Source organism: Vidua macroura, chromosome 9 (assembly GCF_024509145.1).
Source record: "Vidua macroura isolate BioBank_ID:100142 chromosome 9, ASM2450914v1, whole genome shotgun sequence".
Lineage (NCBI taxonomy): Eukaryota > Metazoa > Chordata > Aves > Passeriformes > Viduidae > Vidua > Vidua macroura.
In genome coordinates, this window is record NC_071579.1 from 25,736,990 (window position 1) to 25,760,584 (window position 23,595).

The 23,595-nt window shown below is 39.2% G+C and overlaps 1 protein-coding gene across 4 annotated transcripts in view; it reads right to left on the minus strand.

The window, feature by feature from the left end:
- Positions 1-374: 374 nt before the first annotated feature.
- Positions 375-23,595, minus strand: part of LOC128811727 (BEN domain-containing protein 5) — a 561,665-nt gene continuing 538,444 nt past the window's right edge. For 2 of the 4 annotated variants that reach the window (XM_053985562.1, XM_053985559.1), the window contains 5 exons: positions 17,324-17,457; positions 15,321-15,696; positions 9,050-9,198; positions 4,401-4,614; positions 375-568 (listed from right to left, as the gene is read on the minus strand). In XM_053985562.1, coding sequence (XP_053841537.1) covers positions 408-568; positions 4,401-4,614; positions 9,050-9,198; positions 15,321-15,696; positions 17,324-17,457 — 1,034 coding nt within the window. In that variant the 3' untranslated portion in view covers positions 375-407. Of the gene's footprint in view, positions 569-4,400; positions 4,615-9,049; positions 9,199-15,320; positions 15,697-17,323; positions 17,458-20,553; positions 20,627-23,595 lie in introns of all 4 variants that reach the window. The other 2 variants (XM_053985560.1, XM_053985561.1) reach the window with 2 other exon arrangements.

Here is a 23,595-nt window from a genome sequence, read left to right on the forward strand (position 1 = left end):
ACTTTGTAAAATACAGTAAAATCCTTTTCAATAGCAAAGTGAATTTTGTACAGTTCTTCCTTCTAAGCAGATGTTTTACTGCAGCTGAGATCCACTAACTCCAGTAAAACTCAACGCAGGGCAAATGGGTCGGTGTCCGCAGAACCACAACCAACGTACAACCGCAGGTAACAAACTGCAACTCGCTGCAGAAACCTTGGAAACTTCAGTTTTCATTGTGAGTGAACTTACAATATATCTTACATTAGTTAAAAGCAGTTTACACCATGACAGAACCGCTCAAAAAATGAATCAGTTATAGGAAGAGAGCAACGCTTCAATTCAGCTTCTCCCATCAGCAAAAATGCCACACAAATCAAAAACCAACACTTAAGTAAAACACTAAGACTTTATTAAAAATCCAAAATTTATTGCAAATTGTACTTTGCAATTTCCCTCCTTTCTTCATTTTTACATGATTTATTGATATCCATGATTTTTTCACAGATGTACTTGTTGACTTTGGAGAGTCTCTGTGCAATTTCAGTTTCATCCACAGTTTCTTGTGCTATTCTATCATACAAACATTCTGGGGAGAAAAAAAAAAGGAAAGAGTCATTAGGATATTTTTAGAAAACACAATAGCCCTGAGTTGGGCTGACTGATCAAGAGACAGCAGTGAGTAAACATTGTGTATATTTGTTGCAAGACAAGAGAAGCTTTCCTTGATTCACTATCTTGTTAAAGTCAAGATTTGTCACCAAGCTTGAATCAGTGGCATGACCAACTTCCAGTTATGCTGTGACTACATTAACAGGCTTTCCATACAGAAACAAGGCTAAACCCAACCTTTTACAGTGCCAGCCTTGCCTGCCTGACTCCTGCATTTGCCTGAATCTCCACAACAGATTTAGACTCTTCCCAGGTGAAAGTGTCCCACCAGAGCTGTATCCAGGGAGTCACTCCTTCACCCCTTCAGGGGGATATGGAAATGACAACGCTTAGGAAGAGAAGCAGTAACCAGCAGGAGAACACTAACTCATTTATTTCATTTTTTGTATCTCTTCCACATACATTGATGCCCATGTCTTTATCAGCTGCCCTGTCCCTGGGCTTATTTCACATCTACTGGTGGATTATCCAGGACAAGTGCCATCTCCTTACATGTTTGATCAATACACTTTCTGAAATACACATTATCTGCAATACAAAAAGCAAGCAATAGCAATAACTGCAAAAGCAATGTGGGCAGTCAAAGTTGAGACAATTTTTCTTCCCGGATTTGGAAGTTTGGTGCCAGAAGCCTGCAGAAGTTACTGAAATCTGAAGTGGTGCAACACACACAACTCCTTAGTGACAGGCAGGTTTAGGGTTTTTTGGTTTTCATAAGCAGACCAATTTATTTTGTTGTGTAGGCTTCCCAGACTGGTTAAACAAACTGTTCTGCTTTGCCTAGTGATCTATTCCATTAACTGTTTATTGCTTCATATACAGAAAGCCACAGAGATTATTGCTTAATTAATGTGCTTTACAACATTTCTAATGCACCATATTAAAAAGTTATGAAAATTAAGTACTATGCATGCTTTGTAGTTCATTTGGAAACCTCTGAGAAGTTTTATAAAAGGTTATTTTGCATTAACAAGGTTTATAACAGTGCACATCCATCATACTTTTTATCATTTCTTTATTACATACTACACAGTGGGGATTTTTAAGAAGCTATAGAGATATCAGACACATTAAGAGCTAATGTTGTCATTCAAAAATCTATTTTAAATAAGTTTGTCTGTGTCCACAGAATGATGAGAACATCTAAAGCAATGTGAATTTTATGTTGTAAGACGTACTGAATATAAAATAAATGAAATTAACCAGCATGCAGCCTGATAGCTGAAATGCTGATCATCCGTAAACTATGATTGGAAATATGACACCTAAGAAGAGGCACATCACTGGGAGCCTGAAGAAAGGCAGTCTGTTTGCAGGGCATAAGCTGGCCCTACAGGAGTGTCAGGAACACTCCCAGGCAGATACACCCAGTAAGGTGAACTCCCAGTGAAAGTCAGGCTGTGTTGCTCATTTAGCCACAAAGCCAAGCACAGAATCACTTGACAGAACTCATTCAAAAGCTGTAATTTTAAAAGTTGGTGTGAACCAGACAGATCATCGATCACAGTTTTTCCTCTCCATCTCTTCCATTTTTGTGAGGGGGTGCAGAAATAGTAGTTTAGTACTTGCATAAGGATACTGGCTTAGGGCTTCAAAGAGTAATTTGGAGGTTTTGCTCCCTTGTCTTTTGGCTTTACAGGAGCACAGAGACACCCCTTTGTACTGCTGAATACCAAAAATTCAAATAGACCTCAAAGGCTAACCAGGAACTTCACTACTTTTTGTGATGCCTGATCCAAATCACTGGCTACGGAGAACTCCCTCAAATCTCAACTATTTGTCCCCTTGCTGGTCATTTCTTTGTTTTGTTTTGCTTTCTTCTCCATGGTGGGGCAAGACCTGCTAACACTGACGCAAAGGACACGACAACATGGAAAATCATGGTTATGAGCTACCCAGTCCCACTGATACAGGCAGCCTGACACCTGCAACACCGGCCATGCAGTTTAACTGGTTCAAGAGGAGACTGTACAGGCTGGAGTCTAACAAAAGGGAAATCAGAGACAAGGTGAAAGAAACACTAAAAAGAGGAACATGGAAAACCAGGGCATGTAACAGTAGAATTCAAATGAGGGTTGAGGCTTGAAGCAGAAGTATGACAGAAAACACAGAAAAATGAGGAAATAGGGAAGAGCTGAACTGCTGGTGAGTGTAAAGGTATGGAAGAGAAGAAAGGGAAGGGCCCCATCTGCCTCTCATCATGTACCTGTTGCAGCAGACTCCCAAATTCACTGTAGCCAAAACAAGGGGAGTTAGAAGAAAGCTGTCATTTAAATGGCTCAAGCAATATCGAGTAGCCCTGACAAAAGTAGAAGAGGAAATTCTCGAAGAAACAACCTTGCCAGCAGCACTGAGGAGCAAAAGCCTCCAGCAGGGAAACTGGAAACCACATTGCAATGGGCCAGTGGAAAATAACCCCCTTGTGCTGCGTGCTTGTAAACGCACACCAGGGCAACCAATTCTGCTTCCCACCTGGAGCTGCCAAGGGGAGCCACCGCCACAGAGTGGATTCCTTATGTGGCCAGTAGGTCACTGCTCAGCTACAGGTGTGCGGACTGTACCTAAAGACCCCAGACAGAACTAGAAAATCAGCATGGAACAGCTTCCACTTCCACATATAATCTTGAAGCAGATTAGTGAAAAAAAAAAACCCACGTCCTTTACTCTGTTCTTATAAACTAAGAAAGATGACAGCACGGAGATAAGTTTCCAACTTCTCCCCACACAACACAGACGCAGACACACGCACACACTCAGAGAGGAACCGTATTTCTTACTCCAAAACATGGTACTTTCATGGCCAATTACACCACCTCTTAATGAGTTCACAGTTAAGAGCACATAGCAACTAATAACAGGAAATGCGGAATAATGAAGCTCTACCAAATGGGGAGGTTTCTTTCAGCCCTACTGCAATTTAGTACAGACACAAAACCTAAAAATCCAATTTCAGTATGTATTCCATGAGGAAACAACTCAGTTCTGACTTAAAAAGAAGCCTGAAATACCAAGAGAGACAGAAATGATGCAACACAGGCATGATGATACAAAGGGACTGAAATTCACCATTCAGTTTAAATAAAGAAGATTAAATAAATAAATTCCTCCCTCTCAAAGTACTACACACATGGACTCAGGCTTGCAGTTACTGAAAGTGTCATTGCAATTTTCCCTACCAGATGTGGTCAGCGATTTACACTTCCTGTCCAAATTCCAATTCAAGTGCAACAATTAATTTTTACTATTTCCATTTTCTTCACTTAAAAGGGTAGAACTAGTCTTTCTTGCCTTTGAAGGTATGTGTATTTTTATAGTCACAGCTATAATGGTTTCTGTGCCTCATGCCAGAGCTGGTTATGTTCTGGATAAAAGAATGTTGTAAAGCTACTCTCAGTCTTGTTTAAAGGAATATATGCACTTCAAAAAATCAGCATGATACAGATGAATTCTAGAACAACATGTTGTTCTCCAGGCTCAGAGTCCTGCCCTGCAAGTGGTCTAAAGTGATGATCTTTTCAAACCTTACTGAAGTCAATGTACAACTCTTCAGCTGTGGAGGCCTGCACTGTGCACAGCTATTGCAATGTGTTTTATTGTTCCTGGGTACGTATGCACTTCACAATGCAATAGCAATCTGAATTACAGTTTTTAATCAGTTAATTTTAAATGAGCTGAAAAGAAGCATCTTTCAACTCGGTGATTAATGGTTAAACTCCAAAGCAGGAAGCAAAAGTTTTCAAATAACCTACCTCTGACAATGCTTAATTTGTGAGGTGAGAGAGGTGGCTTGGGAACGGCATCTTTCTTTTTTTTGGTTGCAACTCCTGTGACACTTCTGTTCTTGAGAACATCTGTTCCCCAAATCATAACCGCTAGATTTTTTGTATACTTTGAATCTCCTTGTGTTACTTGCAGCTGGTGCCATTTCTCCTCATCTACCCAAATTCCACTGCCAAGATGGACCTAGAAGGTAGTAATAATAACAACTTATCTATGGTATGTTGCACACAACAGTATCCAAGTGCTGTAGGAACATTAATATTAGGAACTAAAATAACAGTAATTAGGGCTGAACAAATCCATTTTGCCTAACTCTGAAACTTTTCCAGCTTTGTGGGTCAGGGAGTTCAAGTCAACTTCAATATATAATATAGCTCCTTTTAGTAATCCCTACTTTTCCCCCCCATATAACCTCTCTCCTGAAAGACTGTGGTCAGGAACAGAGATCAAAGAAGGAAACAGTGAACACATCCAGTATTATATAATTATGCACAGCATATAAACCAAGCAGTTGCACCAGCCTAATTCAGGAGCAAGATGAAACACTTCCCTTTGGCTAAAACAGACTTTACCCAAAGCACATTCCAGAGGCAGTAGAGACAGAATTACTTCCTAAGTTGTATTCTGTACCTGTTGGCAAGACCCAGCCTGATTGTTTGAAGTAACTGGAAGGGGAGAAAGGATTTTAAGAGCTCCAATTTCAATATAAGCCACAAGAGTTTGGAAGCTTTGTAAAGCTTCCAGTTCTAACACAAAGTGTGTCTATCATGTACGATCAATGTGAATGCACCACATGAATACTGTTTTGTGGTTAGGCAATGACCCATTGCAGCAACATCATAAACTTTGTATTATCGAAACAATGGGAAGTCGAGGTATTTCACTGAAGTGCTAAAGCAGGATATTATGGGTACTGGGAAATGCAGTGTGAAGCCACCGGAGAGTGTCCAAAAGGAAGATGCTCAAGTTTGGTGTTGCTTATTAGTCTTGCTCAGCACTGACTGTGCTTGATTGTCTCCCACAGGGCAACCCTGTGTCTCTACCCCAAGATTCCCAGTGCTTCAGTCTTAAGACAAATACCAGACAAGAATCTGAGCACCATCCTTAGGCTGCCACTACGTGTTTGAGCTGACAGCCCTGACGCTCAGGACACCTTCCAGCACCAGCACAGAGGTAATTCCACGAGTAAGCAGCACAAGTCTGACACAAGTGCAATGAGGACACACACGTTGGGCCTGCATGGAACCACGAATACTTTGTACCCTGTATGTCCATGCTGCAGTTCCTGGAGAACAGTGCAGACTCCTGAACTACCTCTGCAGGCAGCAAGCTTTGTTCACATGGTGATGGACTTCACTCGCTGGGACACCCACTTGCTCTCATCATAACAAGCTAAGGTGTGACCTACACCTCCCAGCTGCTGATCAGAGCTCACTGCTCTTACATTTAGACAATCTGGACGAGTGCAACATACCAAACAACTGGATTGCTACATAGCCAAAATCTAGCTTTGATGAGATGTGGTCCAATGGGGGTTCTCTCTGTAACATTAACACTTAGAACTAACTTTCGACCTTCTTATGATTAAATAAATACCATCAACAAAATCCCACAGCAAAACTCCATCAGAAGACTGCTTGCCTTAACTGCTCTGCTGTTAGTTTTCTGCGGTTTTATGCATTTCATCTGGCTTTAAATAAACTGTGCCTGCTACCCATACAAATCTGAGCAGTATCATGGAAGTCCCATTAAATGCAATGAAAATTGGACAAAGCTACTGTAAAATTTTATATACCCAACATTTTACTGCTTGTATTCAACTGAATGCCATTTTTCCTTTAAATGGAAACCTGCTTTAATTATTAATGAGGACTATAACCTCAAGAAATTTTTTATTACAACAGCATCCTTCAAAAGCAACTAGATGTTTAAAAACTTAAATAGAGCAATATGACTGGTTTGACTACAAGCTATGTTATATTAAAAGAAGAAAACTCTACCTTCCTTAAAGCATAAAACCATGCAGCAAGCTGCCTCGCCTGCAGAATCTTTTACACTAAAGGGATTCTAAGAAGCTTTTCATAAGTCTGCATGGACAAAAATTAAACTAGTAATAACCACAACACAAATACTCTTTTTTTTTTCCTTTTTCTCTGTTGTTGAGCCTCTTCATAAATGATTTTTTTAAAGGTACACTCTTTTTGGTGCTCTCTACATGTTTTGTAAGGCAACTTCAATGAGGAGTGAGCAGTCTGTGCTCAGAAAATAATCTCAGTACATTTTTTAATTCAGTTATTTCTGGTTAGATCTTGGAAAAATTCTCTGGGAAAATATCTGAAAGTTACCTAGAAAATAAGTAAGATTAGAAATGTTGTGACATAGCAAATTTTGGGTGTCTGTATTACATTAGTTGTAGAGATCGTTGTATTTCATCAAAAATCCAATTCCTCTTTGCCAAAGATTATTTAGTCTCTAAAGCTACTATATTATTCATTAGCTTGAAGTTACTCAAAATAAAAGAAAAAGATACAGGAAGTATTTTTAATATTTATGCTTCAGACAGATCATCTCTTCTTTTAACATGCTTCATTTATTAAAAAAAACAATTGCTGGTATGAAACACCTATGGCAACAGCAACTATGTGACAGACAGCCACAGCCACAGCAATCTTACATCTCCCTTTTTCTATTTCTAGCACTGTTACGGTGAGGAATTCAATCTGCCTGTGTCTCAGTTTACCTCTCTACAACAGGCCCGGTACTGTTTCCTATCAGTCCCAAAGCTCCGGGAAGTTTACTGTACTTCACACTCACAAGACATTCCCTTGTTGCTGGAAGAGCTGCCCCATGAGCCAGACTCTTGTCTTGATGAAATAATGGGAAATTTACTCCCAATTTCAGCAACTGCGGGATCAACCTTCAAGCACAAGGCAACAGAGACGGCAGCGAATTCAAAGCAACGCTCACCAGCGTGGCTGTGCTAACATCTGCAACAGATCTAAAACGTGTCTCAGAAGATGAACTCTTTTTTTTTTTCTTTCTTTCTTCTTCTTTCTTTTCTCTAAATGAATGCCATAGGCTCTTTTTCAGTGACTTGGTTTTCCCTCTGGAGGGAAGAGATTTATCTGCTCTGAAAGAATCCTACTAAGATCAAATCTGGTGCCACAAAGGGTAAGATTTGTAAAAAAAGTATTTCAACTACTCTAGTGGTGCATATCAATAAAGGAATACTGAAATAAAGCCATAAATAAGGAAAACTGAAGAAAACTACCCTCCAACACTCCAAATACATTATTAGTTCACATTTTCTGGCATCTGAGCTGGCTGTAGACCCAGTAAACAGGCAAACCAAGAACCAAAATTACAGAAGGAAAATTACAGAGATACTAATATGTGTTAAGACAGAAAACTTCAGCAAAAGAAGTGCCAAGAAGCTGACAGATGAAAAAAGGGTGCAGGAAAAGCTGCATAGAAATACTAAAGGATCTGCCCTATCCCATAGACCTTAAGTGGAAGAGAAGGAGATAAAGGAAACTCACACAGTAATACACCCTAAGTACTCATTGCACAGATTTACACAAAATAATCAAGCAAATGACATATATAAATATATTAGGCAAGAACAGCTATCTGAACCAAATACCTGTCAAACTGTCAAGATTCTACTATTCTTCACTACATTCTGTCCTCAATGATTATGTTGAATTCTTCTTCAAGAGGGACAGACATGGTGCAGTCAATCTTTTAACACAAATCTGAAAAAGCAGTTTCATGCTATATTCTATCAGTAATTCCACTGCACAGCAAAGCTGGAATGGATGTTTCCTCCCTTAAGATTCTCAGATTAGGGTACCAAATGCACCTATATACAAGAAACAGGATCTGCACAGTCAATTCTGAAGGAATTACAGTTTTCTATAAGAAACATCACATTTATTTAATGATAATGAAAACAGCTGTAAAAGCAGGCCTAGGTAGATGAGCAGTTAATGTGTTAAACACACTGAAATCTGAAAAGCTCTCAGTCAGGTTCTGGCAAACTAGAGCTAGATGATATTTCAGCAACTTCACAAAGTCTCTGGAAAGTAGCACTACATCAGCTCAATTCGATGGCAATGCTCCTACCAGCAGCAAGGGAGCCCATTTTCCTTCCAGGGTTCATAACTACCTCCTGCACTCCTAGCCAAACATGAGGGCTTCTCTGCAATAGGACTACAGCACATTATAAACATTAAAAACCTTTTAGGAAGAAGTATTTTGGTTAAGTAGACTCATGTAACTTCATAATGCGGGTTACTGACTTTGGTCAATATTCGGTCTATTTATGGATGCCACCAACTGAAGACTATGTCAATTTGCCTGTGCATGAATATGTATTTAATAACTATATTCCTCATGTTGCACAGCACTCAATGCTCTCAGCACTGAGGATATTTTTCTATGCTCTTCATATCTGTGTAACTTCACAATTCTCAGCACAACAGCACACCTTCATGAAAACTGAGGAAGCTTCTACAAGCTGCTACCATGCAAAACCCCCACAATCAATGAAAACTCCACAAGAACACCACCAGATGGACATTTAAAAATGACTCATGCTATATTTAATATAAAATACCTTTCCATTCTCGAGAATATACTTGTCCATTACTGGAACAGGGGCAGGGAAGTACGTTGATGTATTTGCTTCCTCACTGAAGGTCTTCTGTACCTCAGGTTCAGGCTCAATTGATTCAGGTTTTACTTTTTCAACCTCAATGGCAGGTCCTAGACAGTTAAGAAAAGAGAGCTGTCTGCTATCCCAGAGAACATGAAATCAATCCCTTCATCACCCATGATTAGCATAAAATAACATATTAGTCATGTTCATTTTAATGTTAGAAGTAATTGAAACCAAAATCCTATTTCTGAACATCAGTAACTAAAAGCAGGATAAGTATTCCTGCTTTATAAACATTAAAATGCTTAATTTTAATTTAAGTGTTTAATTTTATTCCTAAAGCATAAGGACAATTACAGATATGGGTAAGATTTCCTCAATGCACACTAAGAAAATTATGTTAAAATGACACTGAAATTATAAACCAAAAGCAACAATAGTAATTCTTCAAATAAGAATTGCTATATAGTTGCATAGGAACCTGCATAATTTACTGTGATAATTACATAAATTATCCACACAGAATTACAAATATTATAGAAATCCAAAATCTCTTTAGATAGAAGTGCACAAAAATAGGGAGGGTCTGCAGAAATGCTATGAAGGAAACAGACTTAGGCTCTTTATGCTGAAGTACCATGCAAAGAAAGAATATCAAAGGTTAAAAAACTCCACATAAATTAGAATTTTGATTGTCCAATTCATTCAACATTGATTTTTGTTTTTATCAACAAAAATTATGCACAAAGTAAACAATGGAATACTACTAAGCATATGTTTGAGACTTAAAAGGGGGATAATTATTTTGTTAGTCATCAACTTTTCCAGATCGAAGTTATAAAATGTTCCTAAAATGACAGAAAAACAAACTAAAAATAATTTGTGAACTGGATTTCATGACTCCATTCATTGTAGGGGTTCCACCAGAAGTCAAGGCTATGGCCCCAAGCCTATCAGTGTCCCTTGATGTGTGGCTCTAGGATCCCAAGAAGCTCCAGCAGGCACTGAAGTTCCATGCAGGGCCGGTGGCTCCACAGCACAGCAAGGCTGCCAGCTTGGACAACTCTGGACACCATGGAAATACCCCATGTCCAGAACTCTAAGGATTAACTCTTGTCTAAACCACTTGTCAGTGCTAAATTGTCCCAGGCTGGTGCTGAGAGCACTGCACCACCCTGCAGCCCAACCCTGACATCTTCAGCCCGTGACAACCCAATCATCAGTCAGGTCACCCCTCAGCTGCCTGCTCAGTGTTTGTGCACACAGACCCAGCCCTGAACTGATCCAACTCTGCAAGTCACGCTGGCACCACAACTCAGGTCTTAGTCACTCATCTTAAATAGTTCCTGTGCCTGGAACAAGCACAGCATTCATCCCTCCTACTTTGTGCAGTTTCATTTAGAGATTATTATACAGCAATAGCAGTGCTTCCTCCGTTGTCAGCGTTTGACATTTATCCTATAGCTTATCCTACACCTACATAGCCAGCTAAATGTTCTCAGCTGGCTGCCACTCCATGCTCACCAATGACTAAAAGTTGTCTTGGCAACTCAGACAATCCTACACTGCAGTGCCACCAACAAGAGGGTCTTAAGAGCCAGGCCCAGTGCAAGCATGGCACAAACAGAGAAATCACAAAACATCCCATTTGCATTATAATTTCGTAGTGATCTTAGTAAGCACCTCTAGTACCACGAATATACAACAGTACAGCCAAGACAAACTGAACTTCCTAAACTTGAGACTGTAAAGCTGATTCAGACTGGGGGAAGACCTGGACTGGTTAAAGCACTCAAAGCTTGCCCACAGCAAGGGCACAGCTGAACAAGCAGATGCAGGGATGTAATTGCCAGTGTGACCTTAAGAAGTCATCTCTGAAGCTGTTACTTACATTTTTCAACAAAGGGCTATTTTCTTATACTTTGAAAGTCACTTTGAGGGAGACACCTAAGTATAACCACCTTCTTCCTAGCAGGAAACGTTTATTTCCCTTTAAACACTTTTACTACTCCCTATTTAGAAGTCTTTTACTGTTTTTAGTCATATATTGACACAGCTGGAATGTGGTTTCCAGAGCTTCCCCAAGGAAAAAGCTGATTAAAGTCCACAACAACCACAGCTCTCACAGGTCAGAATACCTCTGCTCCAATTCATGCTTTAACCACTTGCTTAGAAGTCACCAAAAGAAAGCCTTTAAAATCTCTTCTTTATATCCTGATTTTTGATTCCCAAACAGAAACCTGCCTCTAACCAGGTGGTCTCCACAGCCACTTCCACAACCACTAAACTCTGCATTTTCAACCCTGCATGCTACGAATTGCACATGCAACCTGCACTCCTGCCTGCCAACAGAGCGGTGTGCCCCATTCACCACACTCCAAATTCCCCCTCTCTGCATCTTATTTTAAAGATGATGAATGGGACATATAAAAATCTATACCTCCATCTAAAGGCTTAACAATGACAGCACTTATGCAATACAGATCAGGAAAAAAAAAAAAAGACAATTTTCAGAATGTAAGAAGGAAACAAATGTTTTATTGCAAAATCTTTCTCCTTCTGACTGCAGTTTTTTATAATATCCGAGAGGCCAGCAAATTCAGATCAGGATGAAGAGGTAGAAGGCTTCCCTTTACCATCCCTTTTCCTCAAAAATTCATCTTATGCTACATGCTACTCCTAAAATTAGTAAGAAAGTAAAAACAAATTGAGTGATAAAGTGTCAGCATACAGTTGTAAGCAGTAAGTTTTTGCACATGGTCTACCAGAATTTGAAACAAAACAACACAAGTCAGAGAAGTGGTAATATTGTTACTTTCTGTACTTGATAGAAACCTTGGGCCATTTTTTTTTTTAACATCAAAAAGCCAAACAAATGCAGAAAAGCTGAAAACCAGTAATTCCTGAAATGTGGTAAGACAAAAATCCCATTTATTCTCCCTACTCTGGTGTCAGTCCCAAGACACTGTAAACTGGATCACTGAAATTAAACTGGGATTAAAAATAAAACCTTGGGGGTCTGTGTGCACATGCTGATGCATCAATGTTTCTGTATGAATTTGAATATACTTCCTGACTTTGGAGCAACACTAATTCTCAGCAATATAAAATGAAAATGAAGAAATTATCAGGGAGCTAAAAACACCCAAGTATTATCCCTATAGAACTTCAGTACTTCTGACCATATTTCCAGCCACAGGAAATGGCACAGATCTTGCCCAGGAGACAGCTATATTTTTTAAAGAAGTTATTGAAATTCTTCTCTTGCAATCCAAGGGCTATTTAAAGTCCCTACAGGGGAGAGTCAGTTATTTGATTCTTTAAATTATCTTACTCTCTATTGATAAAAAGAGGGCAAATTAGGTGTGTTTTCAGGTACAACAAAACAAACTGCAAAGGCCTACAGCTGCAGGGCTTCCAGTTCCCCCCGTGGGCAAGGCAAGAGGCTGCACACATTATTCCAGGAGCTCAAGAGGGACACCATAACCTTTTCCACAAGTCACCCCATTTTTCCACTGCTCTGGTCCCTAGAGCCCTGGTGAAATGCCCGCCTCCTCCGTGAAGGGATGTGCCAGGAAATAACAGACTAAAATCATAATGTTAAGCATTTCTCCATGGATCAGTACTGATTTCACTACTGTCATCTGCCACAGCTGCCTCCAAGGCTCCTTTGTGACAAAGAGCAATTTGGTGTCACCATGAGGAAGATGAGCCTCCTCACTCCTGCCACAAAAGTGGCTCCAGTTCAGTAGCAGAGCTGAAGGCCTAAGTCTCAAGTACAATACATTGACTTCCAGCTCCTCACTGAATTCAACACGTTGATGGGAAATTAGGAGACTGACTACTTGACTGCATGTTAGCTCAAGAGGCTGTTCTATATTTGATCTGCAAGTTTAAAATGGCAACAGGCAAGCATTTCCCACAGCTGCAATTCATCAGCACAAACCAGCTGTCATCTCATGCAAAGAAATCACAAGTCTCTAAGGTGAAACAGAAATGCAATTAGTTTGCATTAAGTCCAGCCTGCTAGAAGTGCAGTGTAACATAAATTACATGTAATTTGAAACTCTAGGTTTAAGAGATCACTGCAACTGCAGATGAATTCAGGATGTAATTTATTTTCAGAACAATTTTCAGAGATTATTCACATACCCAAACATACCTCATTTATAAGCTGGAAAAGTAAGGAAGACTAAAAGAGTCTTTACATATCTATTCTTGATTAAAAGTAGTACTTTTTCATACTGTCATCAGACTCTCTAATTTAGAACATGCTGAAGATGTCTCCCTTGCTAATTATTCATAAGTTTTGTATTGATCTTTCTAGAACATGGTTGTTTCTCTGCTGTGAATGAGGCTAAAAGGAAAAACAACAGAGTAAGAAACAGTTAATACACTGAGTCTTAGGAAATACAAACCCCGTGGAGGACAAAGCCGGCATGGCCAAATTCCACCTTTACCATCCAATGTTCCTTACAAGTAATAGTAACAAGGATTTTTTTCTGGAAGTGTTGTATAGCTGATATTTTTCCATATATGTGATTAAATTTAAAGAAATTGCCTTCAATGTAATTGGGATTTGTTTTCAGTTGTCACTCTGATACACACAATAGAAATTCATGCCCAATATTTAGAGAAGACTCAGTATTTTTTTTCCCAGGGTTTCTCTTCCTATTTCCTTTTTCCCCCTTTTTTTCCCTTTTTCTCCTAAGGTTTCTTTATTTGGCTGAAGCAAAAAAGTGCATCTTCTTTTTCTTAAAGTGAAAGAGGCAGAATTCAGTAGCTGTCTTCATTTCACTGCTGGTCTCACCACTCCAACTGCTGTCAACTCTACCAACTAAATTGGTACTTTACGCTGTTCAGCCCCATTGCCTACCAACATCTGGCTCGTGCTCCATTCCCATAAATTCCAGCTAACTACTTGCAGATGAAGAAACATCTTTCCATCCAAGGAAAATTTTAGAAAGCTCAGTGGAATTTCCTGCCAACCACATCGTCTTTTTCAGGCTGCGGCAACCTTGCCTATTTGGTTTTATTTAGAAAGTTAACTAGAATGTTTATGGTAAGTAACGACGTTTTAATTGTGCACAATGTAACAATGATGAGCATTCACAATCAGACACCCGGTTTAGGCTGTGGGACACTCCAAGAACCTGGCTCCAAGGGTGTGGGCACACCTGAACACATGCTACAGCACAGGCACATGCTCTCCCAGGTCCAGCTCTGTATGTGAGGGTAACTCAGACCCACATGCAAACTGCATGCACTCGTTCCAGTCCAGGAGAAGAGCCAATATCCAACTGACATGCAAAAATTAAGTTTCCAGATACACAAAGGCAGACGTAAGAATGGCATGCTAAGTTTGGATGCATAGATTTCAACCAAGTTTCAGTCACCGAGCAAATCTTCAGCACAGTACCACATTCTAATCGCAAATAAATGTAATTCGCCAAATTTTTGAAGGTATTCCAAGGGTACCATCTTCAATGAAAAGGATGAACTTTTTATTTTGTCTTTTTTCCCATTTATTCCAACATAATGCTTAAATAATTATTATGAACCCAAACAAAGGAGCAATTGACCCAAGATATTTAAAACTGAAATCCAAATTACAAAAACCTGCATTTTGCAACAAGTGTTGATAAATGGGACACTAATATAAAGTCCTTTTAATTATGCTTTTAACAATCCATTGCTTTTCAAATAGCATGGCTTTTTAAAGCCACTGCTAAAACTTCAGGAATATATCACATTCTAATAAGCTACTAATGGGAAAAGGGGTCAGAAAATGGAAGGTAACATAGTCACATAACAACAAACAAAACCCCTAACTGCAAAGGATAAATTAGTTTAAGCCCAACTATTCATTCCAGCACCTTTTCTTTTCTTTTTTTTTTTTTTTTAACTGGAACATATTGGTATATTTTGCAGATGATGCTTTATTAACTTTTTCAGCATATATTGGAAGGTCAGAGACTCTTTATAATACAGCTGCTTAAAATGGAACTCTGATTCAGCCATACCAGCACAAAGACCTCTAGTTCTTAAAGAAAACCCAGACGTACATAGCATACAAATTCGACACATATTGTACAGCCACAGCAGAAAACCCTTTTAACATTCAATGTCCGGTTTAACAACCACTGCTATTCTTCAAATACATTTCCATTACTATTGATCACACCTGCAAAATTCATTCAAACTAGTCCCACTTAAGTCCGGCACTTACCACTACCTAGTCTTAGGAGCAGTACATCCTGGAGCCTCCTGTTCAAGTCTCTGAGCTCTTTCATTTCTGACACGAGTGCCCCATACTCCTTTAGCTTCTTTGCCTGTTGCACAAGCTGTCTCCGCGTTCTCTCAAGCTCCTGTTGAATGTGTCTCATTTCTTCCTGTTGCTGCTGGTAACTCCTCAGCAATTCCTCATAGAGAATCCGAGGAACTACAGCATCGTCCATATTGTTCATGCCTTCTGTAGCCTCCATAAAAGCCTCCTCAGGGCTGGAAGTATTACTGAGACTCATCCCGTTCTGTTTTTCAAGGCGAGCAACAACTGCTTCAATGCTTTTGTGTGTACCTTCACTTTGTTTCCTCCCATCTTGTCTCTGCACATTACAATAAAAAACAAATAAATTAGGAGAGTCTTGGGAACTGTTAATATTCTTGTCTTCCAAAAGACTAAGACAAAGCCAGTCTGCAAAAATATTTTGCCTAACAGGTTCTTATGGATATAATATGCAGCATAACTAACATGCAGTTGTAACTCAGCTAAATGCACATACAAACTTCTGAGGCAGTTAAAGGCCTTCCTGCATTTGTGCAACACTTACAAAGGCAGTGTATATAGGTCACTTGATTCCGTATCATTAATTTCTTTTTGAAAAAGTTGATTTAGATCTCTTTTTCTTTAAAGTTTACCCTTAACATTCAGATTTCTGACAGCAATTGATTTTCTGATAAGCAAGAGAAAGAACAAACTGTGTGCTCCATTTGTCACCTGTGACGACATCAGAGGTGAAAGCAGCACAGGCACAAAGCTGTTCTGTGAACTGAGGGCTTGTCCTTCCCACACTTTGTGAGACAAAACCTTCACTATCCATCCCTACAGCACGTTCACCCAACTGCCTGATGCAAGTGACTGAGTTAACACTATCAGCAAACACTGAAAGGGATTTGAAAACACTGAAGCTGGAGACAGAATATATCATCCAGTCTCATCTTCCTTATCAACTGATTCCTTCTATATTAGTACTGCATTGCAGAGGCTTCGGGACCTGGGAACTCTCAGTGGAATTTTACCTTCAGTCATCTGCACAAACCCTACAAATTAAATCACACCACTTTCCTGGGGCCTGGATAATGGGATTAATATGTACAGGTAAAGTCACTAAGTTTTACTGGTCAAATAGGAAAAGGCATTTGAATTTCCAAGCAACTGCAAGGAAAGCAAATGCAGCTCATAGAGTAGAGGTGAGAAGCTGACACTATCAAATTCCCATACCACAATATCCATGAGTAATGTGACAGAAAACAAAATTATTTGATGTTACATCTGCTGCATTTGTGCTCTTAAAAAAACCAAAATTAACAATTAAAAAACCAAAGCTGGCCCACCCACCACAACGAAATGAACTAATATCACTCCTGCAGCTGCAAAACACATGAAGCCATAGAGCAGTATCTTATTCTGAAGGTTGGCAGACTTTTAAAGAAATAATTTGATATCAAAAAATAAATATATTTCCATAGTGAGTTTCTGGCATTTGAACCTAAAAAGGCAACTGGGAGTTATAATGGAGGGATACAGTCCTGTCAATTCTTCTTCTCAGTCACAGCTGTAGTTGGGCAGTCTCAGAGCTCCCCTCCTAATTCCAAACAAGCAGTGAGCAATATGTCACAAGTGCCACCAAGAACAGCTGGTACAGTCAGGTACTGGTGACTTTTAAGGCATTCTGAGCCAAAGTGGAAGAGCATTGTTGCATCAGTCTCAGGTGGCAGTTACACTATTTCCAGTATACCCAGGAAAACGTTTGATTGCACTTAAATCAGGTTTTGAAAACCCATACCCCACCCCCACACACAATGTGACCCAATTTCACCAAAGACACTGTTTTAAGGGGATCAAAAGCAAGCCTGGAATTCTTAAGCTAGGATGTTCATACATGCCCCGAGCACTTACAAAAAAGATAAAAAAAGGAGAGGAGGGAAAATATACCAGAAGGACTTCAGTACCTTACTGTGTCTAAGCTCCACATCTTCTTCCCCGTAATCTGTAACTTCCCCAGCTTCTTCTATGTGATTGAGAGAGAGTTTGGGGATTTTAATTTTCTTCTGCATCACACTGTTCTCAAGGTCAGTTTTGTCCTCTAAAATGTATATTAAAAATAAGGTTTTGTTACATTAATCAGTGTTCTTACTTCCAAATACTACATGACTTAGGCAAGACCAGTTACAAAAACCCAACCTCCCATCCTCCAATCCCCTCATAATACCATGATCAAATTAGTCCATGGTGTAAATCCACGGATGCCCACTGGCAATTCTAGAGTTTCAACTGGGGATCAGTCTGGCCCAACACACAAATAAATACAGAAAAATGCCAAGCTAAATTCAAGCTATCAAAAGTGTTGATGAGTGACTTGTGCTATCACCAAAGTAAGAGTTGAAGAGGCTGTAAATAAAACTTCCTGTTCTAAATTATGTTTACCAATGGTATTTTCATATTCATAATCCACTGCTGCAGTTCAAACTATGCTTAGGGTTCAAGTGAAAATAAACTTGGTAATTCATCCCATAATCTAACCATTATCTATCAGCAGCACAGATCTATTTGCACACATGGCAGATTCTGCTGTTCTGCAAAGTGCAGGGCTGGAAAAGGGAATGTTGCTGGAGAGCTTCAAAGTGCATTATACAAACGTTGCATAAGAACCAAATCTGTAACAAAATTACTCCACAACCCTATTTCACTAATTAATGGTATTCATCCTTTTCCTTTAGATACTATTGGCAAAGGCAATAAATATTTATATGAATCTTTGCATCTCATTAAAAATTTGAAATAAAATAATTTCAAGTCTGTAACATTTTGACATATCTCAAAATTAGGTATTTAAAAACATTAATCTGAAAATACATTCAAAATATTTTAATAATCCTGAAAAGGTAGAGAGGGGACAGTGAACCAAGAGTACAGTCTCCCAAATGTGCCTGTGATAGGTAAAATTCTTGCAGAACAGACAAAGTCTGAAAAGATTCATTTGCTCCTGGCAGTGTCAAGGAGAATTGCATTTAAACTGTCAAACATTGCCTTCGTACACTGAGAGCTTATGAACAGGAAAATATTTTGAGTCTTCTTATCCACCTGCAAATTTTATTCTGCAACATGTCCCATGAATATTTTTGAAAGTGCCAAGGAGGATGGCCCCCATGAGTGCTTAGTTGCATTGACTTTTGCTTTCTCAAATTAGCATCTCTCCACAGGACCTCAAAATGGTTCATGTTGACAGTGTAGGAAAGGGAAACAAAGGTAAATCACTGTTTAATGAGGAGCAAGGCATTCATTAGAAATGAATTACACAGATGAATGCAATTCATTTTGTTACAGATAGAAATGGATCTCTTGTAGGCAAATGGTGATATTACAGCCCAAGGCTATGTAAAAAGAATAGGCAAAGAACATGCAGAATGAGACATTAGACAACCTGAAATGAAACGCAGATGGTAGCAATAAATACTAAGACAGATGCAAAAAGAAACAGATAAACAACAAAAAACAGCTAGGCTTATTTTAGATCATTCTCCATTCCCCAGAGCATCGTGGATGCTTATCCCAGTAAAACAAAAAGGCAATCCAACTGTTTCAGTTTTGAAAAATAAACCCCTATGTTTTCATTTATCTGGAAAATGTAGGTTCATCAGAAAAGTGAGATAAGCCAATTCAAATGCCAGAGAGATGAGAAGAAAATATGGGAGCCCTTCCCAAAAAAAACAAATAATACAAACTTCTAGACTAAAGGGTTCTGGACTGATGCGTATTGGTATTTTCTTGGAATTTAAGAATAAATGAATCCATATTGAAAAGGGCAAAAAAAGAAAACCACCAACAATTTCTGTGTTTATGTATTTTGGGGTATTGGATAGATTGAGGAATCCTTTACTAAAATATGTTCTCTCAATTCCGTGGAGGAAGAACAGCACATGGATACTGCAGAGCCAGCTTCTCCAGACTGCTTTGCCAAACCATCTTCCATAGGACATGCAGATGACCTCCTTCTCCATTTAAAGAATTCAGATCAGTTTCTGTCCTCTGAAATAACCCTTGGCCTCACAACCAAATGGACACAATCCCTTACTTGACACAGTTAACAAATTTGTCTGCTGACAACTCATTGAGGTCACCAGAAGCCAGAACCACACACCAACTGGACAGGGACACAAGCCATCCTCCCCATGGCAGGGAAAAGTGACTCTTGAAACAATCAAGGACAGGGGTCACAGAGGAGTAAGCGCCTGTGCAGACTACAGAAGTCAGCAAATTCTCTCCAGTGAATAAACCAACATTAAAACAAAAACAATTTGGAAGAAAAGTAATAAGAACAGTAATATTTCTCTTTGATTTTGGCTTTTTAAGTCAATTCATAATGGTTAATAACACATTCTATGCACTTAACAATGAAAATGAAAGAAAATACTTAGTTTAGGGTCAAAGAGAACAAATGCAAATTATCAGAATTTTTCATTCTCTTCACTCCCCACTCAATTTCAGTTTGCCTATGAAATTTATGTTTGCAAAACTTCACTGGTTTTGAAGTTTGTTTATACATCTCCTTACGAATGCTTACTTTGTACATTACTGTCATGTAACTGTCAACACAGTTCTCTTTCTGTTCATTTGACTTTTTGGTTTTACTGCTTATCTGTACATGAACCAGTAAGATGAAAAAAGGAACTGTTTTGTCCACGCACAAAATTTGAAGAAACGATGAGTTTATATAAGTTAAAGCTCAGGAACTTTCAATGCATTCAGTAAGCAAATAAATGTTCCTCTGCCTTCCAACAACAATACATATAATATTTTTTTACATATGCTCTGGTCTTTGAAAGCTTATTTAAACCTAACACAATCCATCCAGTGTGTTGAATATGAAAAGGCCTTTTGTTCTTTTTCTTTTTTTTTTAAGTGCATTTCTAACCTCTGTTGTCTTCTGCATTAGCCGCAGATAGAGCCAGAAAAATCTCATTCTGAATTTGAGATTAATGTTGGAGTTCTGTCTCTTGTTCTGTAAATATTAATGGAATTTGGGAAGGGGTGGGAGGGAGAGAGTGGAGACTGGGGGAAGGGTAGGAGAAACACAAACATGCATTTATAGCAGTTCTCCTTAGGATTGATTCTCTGTCTGTTGTTGTGGCAGCAAACAAAAGACAGGTACAAAAGCAGAATCCAGCCAAAACCAACACACCTGTGATTTTGAGCCAGAAGAAAACCAGGATAGGAACCAAATATATGTACAAGCTGCAATTCAGTGCCTGAGGCTACAGAAGAGAGAGAAGGGCAGACTAAAAGCATTGTAGCTCAGAGCCTCATTTTGTAACGACCTAAATCATTTGTCTGGACTTTGTTCCCAGTCATTTAAACCTGGCTAGCAGTTAAAAATTACACCTTCCCCTAGGTGGCTATGATCAGCTTGTTATAAAGTTCTGTCTATTGTTTTCCCTAGATATGCATTGAGTGGTTCAGTGATATCAATTACTGAGAACTAGCACTTAACATACTTAATTAGGAACTCATAACAAAATACGCAGGGTGGAATGCACGCTGTAAGAATGGATTCCCTCTGTTCTTTAGGAAGGGACATTCTGAAAGACACATGTAAATTAGGAAAAATTGCTTTTGTTCACAGAGAACCTGGTACTCTGTGATTCAAGATAAAGAGTAAAGTATGCTGAAATAACCATACTCCAAGAAAAGGTCAGACTTGGAGAGATCTTGGCAGTCAACTCCTCGCGGTACTGAGGCACAGGGCTCAAGAGCCAGGGCACATGACAGTGTCTCTCCCCATCCAGGTTTCTCCCGAAGCCGAACGGGCAGTCAGGAAAAAGTCAACTGCTGAGAAATTCCAGAGTGCCTGGTAACATATTTGGCCTCAGCAGTGCTCAAAGAAAGCAAAGCCAAAAAAGCAACCCTGCATTAGAAAAATCTCTAGCAAATCAAGAAAAATCAACTAGCAAAGGATAAATTGTTCCTGGAATGCTTTCTTCAATGAGGCCCTCATTTCAGTGTCAGGATGGGTGGATCCAGGTCTAAAGGTAACAGCTTCAAGTCTAGAGGGGAAGGGAACTGAGGCAGAGAAAACAAGTTTTAACAGGGCAGGGAGTTGGTTAAATCCAAGGAGAAATATGCTAGTGCTCTAAAACTGAAAATCCTGCTGTGGGATGTAAAATAAAACTATGAAAATCTCAAAGTCCCCTTAAAGGGTTCTTTACTTTCCAATTTAGAAATAAGGACTGAACAAACTAATCCCTTCAAAAAAGAGTTCAAATGCTGATTTTTTTCCATCTTTGGAATGAAAGCTGAAAAAATAAAGGAAGAGAGTTCTGCACTCCAAATGGATGAGGGATGGCAGGTCTGGTATCAGTCCAAAGAAGGGGCTTGGCAATGCCATAAATCTTACAGTAATAAAATGAAAGAACCTTGAAGAGAATTCATCCTTCCCCTAAGCCTTCAAAAAATTCCACTCCTTGTGAAAAATGATATGCTGACAGATGAAAAAACTTACCATCAGCCTTCCCACTTCCAGGCATGTACCCAGCACATATGGACAACACCTGTGTAAGATTCCCCACACACTGCTGCACTGAACTGCTTTGGTACTGACTCAGCCAGGTCACTTCTACAGAGAAGGTAAGATCACCTGCCTGGGCAGCCTGTGCACTGGTTACAGATCATGGATTCCTAAGTGCCACTTACACACAAATAAACAATATTCACTACTGCTGTGACTGAGAAGGAAAACAGCATGATAATAATAATAATTATAAAAAAGCCACCTAGCTTATTTAAAGCTGGAAAAAAAAAAAAGAACTGTAAATTACTTTCTTAGCTAATTTAATGCAAACATTAAAGGAGGACTTGAAGAGGAAGAAGAGATGAGATTTCAGGAAATGTAATGGTCCTGCAGGCTCAGAAGATATTCAGGATACAAAGTAAAAAGAAATGTGCCTCATATAAAACATCTCTGAGCTAGGAGTACACAGAGATTACAAGCACTACCAAAGAAGACACTGAGAATGACAGTAACAAACACAGGCCAACAGACAGCAGCAGAAATGCAGAAGTTATTTGAAGAGGACAGGTGCCATCAAAATGAATGCAGCTAAAAAAGGGAGGAGTGTGCAAAAGTGGGGTGAGGTGCTGGCACAGTCAATTCAGGATTTGGATAGTAAAATTTACTGTACCATTTTCCTCCTTTTTTTTGCAGACTAGAAGAGAGTTTTGTTGGATGGACAGAGAAAAAGATTTTAGACATAAACACTGGGCACAGTGAAAGCACTTCAGAAGTATATTTAGTTGGACATAAAGGTAGAGCTAAGTGTAAGCAACAAAGCAGATGAGAAGTACGTAAGAGACAGCAAGATTTTGGGTAGGGAATGACAAACAAGATTATTCCTCCTCTTGACTCCAAATTCAAGACAAATGGACAAAACTTGTAGGAAAATACATTGGGACATCCTAAGCATAAGCTGAAAAAGATTTCTGCTAAGGGTGTCAGAAAGGGAAGCTGACAGAAAATGTGAGAAAAGTTAGCAATAAAAAGGCAGAGCTGAGAGATGCCATCATCTGGGCTTGTATCACTCCCAAAATTTTAAGAACTGAGTAGTTCTGCAGCACTTCATCAGAAAGAGAAAATGACAGCAACACACAAATGAGTGACTGGAAGGTTGTCTTCAGAGTACAAAGAAGAGTGAGCAAAGAAGTCAGGGAAGAACAACACATCAAGCAGCACTGTGACAGGCAGGGCTGATAAGCACAGTAAGGTGAAGACATGCACTTGAGGAACTGGCCCAAAAGGCTGCTAAATCTTGTGAAGTGAATTTCAATAAAGTCTGAAGAATAGGAAACAGGGTGAAAATAATTCTTAATCAAACTGGGGGAAGGCAAGATAGAAAGGTCTTAAACCACTGCTTGACAGGTTTAGAGATGATGGGTAAGAAGGATGATGTGCCAGGAGCCTGAACCAGGACTGCTCACTGATGATGGAGAGAAAGCCACACCTGCTTTGTACAAAGGCACCAAAGAAGGGAGAGAAAGATTAAGAAGCCAAAATTCTACAGAAGCAGAGCACAGATTATATAAACCTCTTAAGTCCTCTCTGAAGTCCTACATCAAGACTGGCTCTTGCTCATTAATATTTAATACAGTAACACAAGTAAATGCACAGAGCATGGACCTGCTGCAGCTCTCACAAAACCCAAAACAAACTAAAAGAACAACCTACCATGCC